The 8,514-nt window shown below is 51.4% G+C and overlaps 1 protein-coding gene across 2 annotated transcripts in view; it reads right to left on the reverse strand.

Annotated features, from left to right (window-relative positions):
- The window catches only part of FNDC1 (fibronectin type III domain containing 1), a 67,789-nt gene extending 59,571 nt beyond the window's left edge, over positions 1-8,218 (reverse strand). Inside the window, exon 1 of one of the 2 annotated variants that reach the window (XM_065833333.2) lies at positions 8,047-8,218. In XM_065833333.2, coding sequence (XP_065689405.2) covers positions 8,047-8,134 — 88 coding nt within the window. In that variant the 5' untranslated portion in view covers positions 8,135-8,218. The remainder of the gene's footprint in view (positions 1-8,046) is intronic. The other variant, XM_065833332.2, reaches the window with a different exon arrangement.
- Between the last annotated feature and the right edge of the window lie 296 nt (positions 8,219-8,514).

Below are 8,514 nucleotides of genomic sequence, written 5' to 3' on the forward strand. Positions count from 1 at the left end.
TGGTACAGCTGGAATAACATCCCAGACCGGAGAGGCAGACATCAAGCCACATCAGTTTGCAGGCTTGATCCAGCAAAATAATATTCCTGTACTTCTTTCAGCTATGTCCAGTGGTTTCAGGGAGTACAACTGCACAGGGCAGATAAGCATGCATGTAAGCATATCACAAATCACACCATCACACACAATAGACAAGAGGGGGTCTACAGCAGGGACAATATCAAAACCTGTGTCCTGAGTCATGGAGGGGAACCCGAGCCCCTGCACCCTTCTCCTCCCCAGGGGACAGTCAGCTCACTGACTGCCAAGGACAGCACAAAACCAGCAGTCTCCTACCGAGCTTTGATAAAACCCTGCAGAGATATTACTGAGCATCTCACAAAATATTTCAGTCATAACTTCTTGTTTGGGAAGTTTCAAGTAGAAGAGAACAGAAGCTTAGGTTGAACAGTTCTCTGGCACTGCAGCATTCAACTCATTTTTAAAGCAGGGCCAATGGAGCCCAGGAAAGGTGAGATGTCACTTTGATAGTTTTTCTTGGGCCTATGAATGAAACCAGGTCTTGTGATCCTCAGCCCACCTCCCCAGTAATAAGACCTTGGACACTTACCAAATACATATATTAAAAATACATTTATCCTGAAATTAGGCTGAAGCCTCAGTCCAGCTGATCCAGATGGAGTCTTTCCACCACTACCATTCATTCACTCTTACGTTGTTTATAACACAATTATTTTGGGAGACGAGACCAGAAGCATCAAACTGACAGCACAGGGAGGAGAGAAGCCGATGTGAAGCTCAGCTGACACAGCTGGCGAGGCTACGAACACACCACCCAGAGCACCTGCTCCGGCAAAACACAGTAAGCCTTCTGCCAAGTCCCCACACCACCATCAGCTTGAGACTGCTACAGCATCTCCATCTCTGAGCTGCCAGGCTTTCTGCAAAGCATCTGACAGTATGGACCACACAATTATGTCATCAAACTCGGCATGGCTTCAGATGACAAAAGGGAAAGACATTCAGATTATGCGAAAATGCAGCTTAACTGCTCATGAAGGGCCGGATTCTGATGCCATTAGGTATTTCAGCAGGGCTGTCACATGAAGCAAGACACTACCCAGCAGGAATAACAACATCTAAATTCAGCCCTCCAATTACCTGGCCGCAGCCTGCATGCTGCGGTGCTCTCAGAGCTGGCCCAAGGACCTCAGCAGCATAGGCAAAACTGAATGCTGGCTTCCCAAGGCTGAAAATGCGAGTCCCGGATACTTCTCAGGCTGTGGGAGGGGTGGGCAGCCTGGGGTGCTGTGCCCACACTGCCCTCCCTTGGCAGTGGGAGCATCCAGCTCTGCGAGAGCTGGCCAGGAGGGTGGCTGGGCTCAAGCTGGGTATCATGATCCGCCAGCCACAGCAGTACGGTTTGCCAGTCACATCTGCTGCTTTCTGTTGTACAAGTTTTAATGTAAACTCAGTAGTTTTTGCTGGTTACCAGCTAAACTCCTTCCCTCTCCATACACCCTTCCAAGGATGCCATTCTAAGAGGAGGAGTAAAGCACTTCATTACAGAATACAACGACAAGTTATATTGACTATTCAATTTCTCTTTTTTTTTTGTCTTCTTTTTAGAGACAAGGAAAAACTAACATTCCAGCTCCAGCAGTTCAGCACTTTTCCCCCAGAAAAGTTACAGCCAAAATATTGCAGCCAACTATACAGTAAACATGACGACTAATAACCATTTGAAGAGTTGCCTCTTTACAGCTGATGTATATATTAAGAACGAGCAGCTCCTCCAGTGGAAAAAATAGTCAGTTTAATGCCAGAATAATACAACAGTCAGAAAGATTTGCTAGAACTGGGACAGTTGCAAGATGTCCAAGAGGACTTGATGACTGAGAAATAGTGAAATAGCTGTGCTGGAACAATGTAATATAAACACGCTTCACAGTCCTCAAAGAGTAATTTGCTCTGTTTAATGAAGAGCTGATTTGGTGATCAAGTTACCCACTGAAGAGGGCGATTTAAAATCCACACTTCTCCAGACCACTTTCTAATCCTTACATAGTTAAATTTGGATGCACCTTTCAGGTTTTCTTCCAGGGTCAGGAGCAGCTTGGACTGACTTCCTTTCAACAGGCTTTCACTATTTCATCTGATGTTCTCTTTGTATAGGAAAAGCTCTCTATTTAGAGCACACAATTTCTACATGACTTGGGTCTTTCTTCCAGCTTTCATTACTTCTCTACTCCTTGGAGCTATTTGCTTCAAATATAGACCAGTTGTGCCAAATGCAAGCACCTACACTGAAATGAAGCCACACACACAGACTGATTTCAGAGGCACTGAAGCACAGTCAGCTCTTAACACAGCCTCAGGGTGTGTAGGCACCCCGACGTGGCATGGGGAAAGAGCCCCCATGTCCCATGGTGCAGGTGTAATTTATGAAGAGCTAACGGTGGGCCAGGGGTTACAAGTTCAATTAGAGCGATATACGGTGAATCTTACAACCTACGCAGATTTTAACCATCCTATAAATGCTGAGAATGTTACAAAACACACTGAAGCTTAAACATACATTTGCAGAAACTCTGAGGGGCAGAGTAACATCCCAGACAACAGTCCTGGGGAACAGGCAAGGAGGAATCAGCAACTGCAGAGCTACATGGGTCAGAAACCCAGAAGCCGCATGCCTTAGGAGGGCAGGACACTGGATGAGGGGTCTGAAGAGAGGCAGGTACCAGAATGTCCTCCAGGAGAAAGGAAGAGGAGGGAGCTCAGCAGCCAGCACAGGTCTTGCTAGAGTCTGGAGACTCATGAGCTGCCAGCACAACCTTCCATCTCCCCAGGTAAGATGAGACCACACAATGAAGGAGGAGCCTCTGCGTAAACACTGCTTGATGTTGCTCTTGTTAACTCTGCTACCAGTATAGTAGTTAAGCATTCAACCATGTGGTCCACCATAGAAGAAGTTCATTTTCGTTACAAACTTGTCTGAACTTTAAAGAGCAATCAGGGAAACCCGACACTTTCCAGGTGCTTGTACGTCCCCAAAGGAAATCAGTTCAACCAAGGAGGTGCTGCAGGCAAATGCTGCTGATGCCTGCAAATAAAAATTCGAGAGCTGGGATCAGAGTGTCAGAAGTCCCTCCAGCCAGGTACAGAGTCAAGTGCAAAATCCTCTCACTGGTTTAAACAAAGCAGGCAGTGGAGATGCAGACTAAACCATATCATCCCTCTAAATCCTGAGACATCCAGGGTGTGGAGGAAAGCTTAGAAATGTGTGTCCCAAGGCTCAGAGAACAGACAGCAAAGCAAATGCCCTCAGCAGTTCTTGTTTTTTAAATATTCTGCTTTTTAAGCCACTGTCTTGATCTTGGCAGTGCTTATTTTGGCACTGCAGTTTGTGAACATTCAACTCAGACTGTAGGTTTTGCAGCCAACAGCACAGCAGAATAAGCAGAAGTATAGCAAACACATATAAGAAAATGTAAACGTGATTTCAAAGGCTTTATACTGGGTCACACATAGCAAAGGATCTTCCAGATGACCTCCCATTTCTTCAAAAGACCCATCACTCCTCTATTGCCCTGAAAATATAAGCTACACCACTCCTCCGAGGCTATGCTGTCAGTGCAAACATAGCCAAAATGCAATTTCTCAGCCCACATAGAAGCAAAATACTTGGGCTCCTCACAAGCCAGAGAGAAAGTATCTCCCCATCTTCAAGATCTTCTGCTCCCCTCTGGATTTCACTGCCTCGCAAGCTGGTGGTTCATTCCTCTCTGCCGTGCTGGGCAGGGACATGGGCTGCAGAGGTGATTTCTCACCTTGAGGAATAATGAAAAGAGTCACAGTTCCAAGCAAACAAAATTTCAACTGCAATCAAAGGAATAAAAGCAATCTGGTATTGCAATACACCAGGGAAATTACTGCTTTAGGGAGCTGCGAAACAGAAAAGACAAGTGGCAATTTGGGGGGGTAGAAAAGCACAACAGGGAGCACCAGTATCTGCCTGAGGGGCCAGTGCAGTGTCTGCAGGGCTGGGAGCATCCGCTCCATGCTGCACAAGAGCATGATATGTCTTCGGGGAGATAACAGCAGCTTCCCAAAAGGAAGGCACATCCATGTCTGTGCCATTCCATCTGGATAAGAGACCACTTCACCTGCTGAGTGTGTTAGTGGTCTGCAGAAGGAACAGCGAAACATCCACGGTCCCTCCTCCCCCTGAGTACACGCGCCACAAGAGGTAAACATTCCCATGATACGTGCACCTAGTTATGAACAGTTTGCTTGGGCAGGTGAGGAGTACTAATTTATGAAGACATGTAACTCAAGTTAAACAACATAAGCAGACCCTGACATTTCAAAACTAGAAAATTTAAAAAAGAAAAAAAAGGTGCTGGTTTGTCATCAAGTTTTTGAATACTTGAGATTGCAAACCATACCAAACATAGGCTCACTCTAGAGGTCTTTGGTCAGAAAAAGGTTCTGGTCTCAGCTATACCTGAGCTGCAGTAGTGTAAATTTAAGAGACCCAACGCCTGCCTGCATATCCCAATGCCACCTTATCCATACTCCTAAGCACTTCCCCAGCGATGGAGAGAGCTGGGTGACACAGTGACACAGTTGCCAGATGGAGAAACCACAGTTCCTAGAAGAGCACCGGAAATTGAGCCTGGTGAAAATACTGCTTTGCTTCATTGATCTGAAGATAATGGAGCACCTGCAGGTGGCTACAGGCAGCTTGCAGCAAACATGCAGTCCAGCCTCAGTTATGTTGAGACTCAGAAGGCACATTTACCATTTCAGAGTCCTGCATGAGAAATGTCAATGACACTTGAGCACTGAATGTGTCTGAGGAAGGAGCTACATTTTTTGGGCATATGAATGCTCACTCAATGCACTGGATCATACAGACAAGATTCTGTTCTCTCTGCAGGCAGAGAGAAAGCATGCCAACTCTTTATTTTGCTCCATGATCTACTCAGCCCCCCTCTGTTTTCCTTCTGTATAGCACAGCTTCTGAAAGCACCTTCTTAACAACATGTTCAGCCAACCTCAGTCCATGTGCTGTCTGAAGAGTTGGAATTACAGACTTGCACAGCACAAGGGCTTTCATACCTCTGACACAACCAGAGGTTGGTACAGAGCTATACAGTTAAGACCATTACAGCATTGTCCTAAATAACTGAGAAGATACATTGCTCAGAGCTAAATGAAGTGGAAAATTCCCTTGGAGATCCTTCTGCTTTCTCTGTTTATGTCACACAGTCTAGAGAAGGAGGGAAAATGAGAGTTAGTGCTGCTGTCAGCAAGGCTATTATATCAAGCTCAGCCTCCTAATGCTCCTCCCAAATTTGTCCCACCAGCCACAGGTGGTGCTTGAATATTATTCGTATAAAAGCAATCGAGGAGGGTTTCTACAGGACTGCTTTCTGCTGTCAGTAGAAAGGACTGCTTTCTGCTGCATCCTTCCACACATGGGATCTGGCAGCAAGCTACAAAAATCTCTCTTGGCAAAATAAAAACGGGATCTGCCCCTAAACTGGTTCCAGCACAACACCCTTCTCTTAGACTTCCTCAGCCCAAGAGACTGAGCATAGCAATCCTGGGCACAGTCCCCACGCTGTTTTTCCGTTTTGATAGACAGAAGTAAAGGCAACGACAGCACCAGCCCAGTGCCAGACCCTCACTGGGGGAAAATCTTTTCTTTCTTTCCACAAACATAAAAATGAAGGGCTCTTTCACTTCCTTTGTCAGAGTCCTACTGCTGAGCCAAGGCAGCTTCCCTGTCTCCCAGACACAGAACTCGGGCAAAGGCTCAAAGTGCAGAGTGAGTTTGGGACAGGTCACGTAAACAGGGTACATGCTGGAAAGGTGAGGAGAATGGGAAGAGACTCTTTTAAACACAAGTAGAAGATGAGAAAGCAGGGACAAGGGCAGCAAAGGTGCTCAGCAACAGCTTTTAACCCCTGAGAAAGGACTCCAGTACTCACTAGCCCTCCTGCCTGAGACTGCACTTCTTCAGGCACAGTCTGGGGTTAGTGGCTTATAAACCACTCAGTAGACTGAAGAAAGAAAGTGGTGCCCATTCAGCGTGGTCAGCACACCTCCAGGGACAAGGAGCATACATGCAGCCCACACACAAGTCCTGTACAGCCCCTCTGGGGGTTAACAGCACAGTGTTCCCACTCAAGCAGGTTTTGGTGCACTCCAGAAATCCACAGCCGGGAAGCATGGAGCGCTCCGCACAGTGCTGTGCCAAGACATTTGGGTTTGTTCAGAAATTGGCTTGGTTTTACAGCACATTGGTGTGGGGCTGTGAACGAAGAAAGACTGTACTGAAAGTTTTGAATGTAACTTCCATTAAGTTTCAGACTCCCCTAGAGTCACTTTAGACATCACACAAAGCAAAAGCCTGCCTGTATTCAACAGCTAACACTTTTCCTCAGAGGCTACGACATTTCCCATTATATTGCCCATGATATTATCACCCAAACTCCCCTGCCCCTTTCCCTCTGATATGCCAGCAGGCAGCCCCAGGGACAGCAGATCCAGTTGCTCCTCCATTCCCCACCACCACAAAGCAGCACCTCTACAAACCCACTTCCAGGAGAGCGACCCCAGGTTTAACCTGGATAGGCATAGCACGTCACAGAAAGACAGACAGCAGTGGATACATGGGCACTTGCCAGCAAAGCTTACCTGCCGTCACCCTCCTGCAAATGTACTCTGCTGCTAGTCTGCAACCGTGCACCCTGCAAGCCACACACCTTCAGCAGCCCACAAAGAGAGGGCTGTGCAGGATCTCCAAATCAGGCTTGAAGATATTTCCCTTGTTCCAGGTTAAGGAGATCTTTCCATTTTGCGTAGCTGCACACTAAAATGCACCAGGAGTCACAGGTAACATTAGGTCCTGCCCAGCCCTGAGCTGCTGAGATGCTGAATTGAGCTGAAGATGGGGCAGCCACCTCACTAAGAGCTAGGGAGCAGGTGTCCCCATACCGCCCTGACCACTGTAAACCCAGCAGTTAAAATGTGGTGCTGAAATGCCCCCGTATGTCCTTCTATATCTGCCCCTAGCCGTGCTCTGATGCAAAGACCTCGTGGGCACAAACTGGGACAGGGACTCAGCATCGCCTGTGGTGCAAACAATGCTGTCCACGCAGGAAAGGACGGGGAAGATCAGTCACCCCGCACGACCTCCAGAGCAGCTTAAACCAGAGGCCGAGAGGCCGGGGAATCCTGCCAGCAGCACCAGTCGCCCAGGCTGATCTAGGGTCCAATTCAGGACTCCGAGGACGGGAATGAAGAGGGATCTCGCCCGATTTAAAAAGAGCTGCTCAGCGCGGGAGCTGCCTCCTGTCAGCCCCGTTAGACGAGTGAGCGGGGCTCTTCAGCCGACACCAAACGGGACGAAGGGACCGGCACCTGGTGCCGGCGGGAATAAGGCACAGGCGCGCTAAAGGCAAGAAGGAAGCAGCCCTCCGCTGCCCCCGCCTCACGTTTGGCCGGGACCGTCCTTGCGGGCTGCAGCCCCGCGCTGCCCCAAGCGCAGCCGAGCCGCAGCCGGCTGACCTGAGAAGGTCTCGATGTCCGGGAGCCGCGGGGGTCCGCAGACCCTCGGTGCCAGGTTCGGCCTGGCTCTGCAGATACACACAGCCCCCCGCTTGGGTTTCCCACCTCAGCCTGCGGCAGGGAAGCGCTGAAGCGGCCGGTCTGCCCGCCCCGGCACCGGCGGTGGGACCGGCACAAACACGGGCAGCAGCAGGTGCCTCTGCGGGAGGCGGCCCGGCTTGGCAAGGAGGGGTGTACCCCGCGATGCCGCCGCGGCTCCCCCATGTACCCGGTCGCCCGTCACCGCAACGTCTCGAAGCCGCCCCTCGCCCCGCGGCACAACTCCCCGCCACGGACCCAACCCACGGAGGCGAGCCGGGCACGCCGGGTGCAGGGGCCGGCAGTCGCACGCGTGGGCCAGCAGACGCTCACCCACACGGGCGCAGAGCGGGGCACCTCCGGGAGGGGCCCGGGGCGGCTGCCTACCTGGGGCGGCGGCGGGCAGCAGGGCGGCGAGGAGCAGCAGGGTGGCCCAGGGCCGAGGCGGGGCGCGGGGGGCGGTGAGCCCCGCCATGGGGCCGGGGGTCGCGGGGCGCGGGCGGCGGGAGCGGCGGGGCGCGGAACTGCCGCCCGCCCGGCGTCCGTCTCCGCGGGGCTGCCCCGCTGCTTCCAGCGCGCCCCGCCGTCTCCTCCTCCCGGGCTGCCGGGAGACTGCAGCGGGGCGGCCCCGCGGAGGCGGGCGCCGGCCCTCCGCCCCCCGCGGCACCCCGCCGCCCCGGCCCTGGCCCGCCCGGCACCCGCTGCCCGCCCCGGCCCAGCCCGCGGCCCGGCACACCCGCCCGGCCCCGCCCCGGCCCGGCCGGCGGTCCCAGCATCATCCGCTTCCCTTGCGTGCACTCACCTGGCTCCTGCAGAAAACTTCTCGGGGAGATCCCGAGCTCTGAGCCTGTTACT

The sequence above is a fragment of the Patagioenas fasciata genome, chromosome 3, assembly GCF_037038585.1.
Source record: "Patagioenas fasciata isolate bPatFas1 chromosome 3, bPatFas1.hap1, whole genome shotgun sequence".
NCBI lineage: Eukaryota > Metazoa > Chordata > Aves > Columbiformes > Columbidae > Patagioenas > Patagioenas fasciata.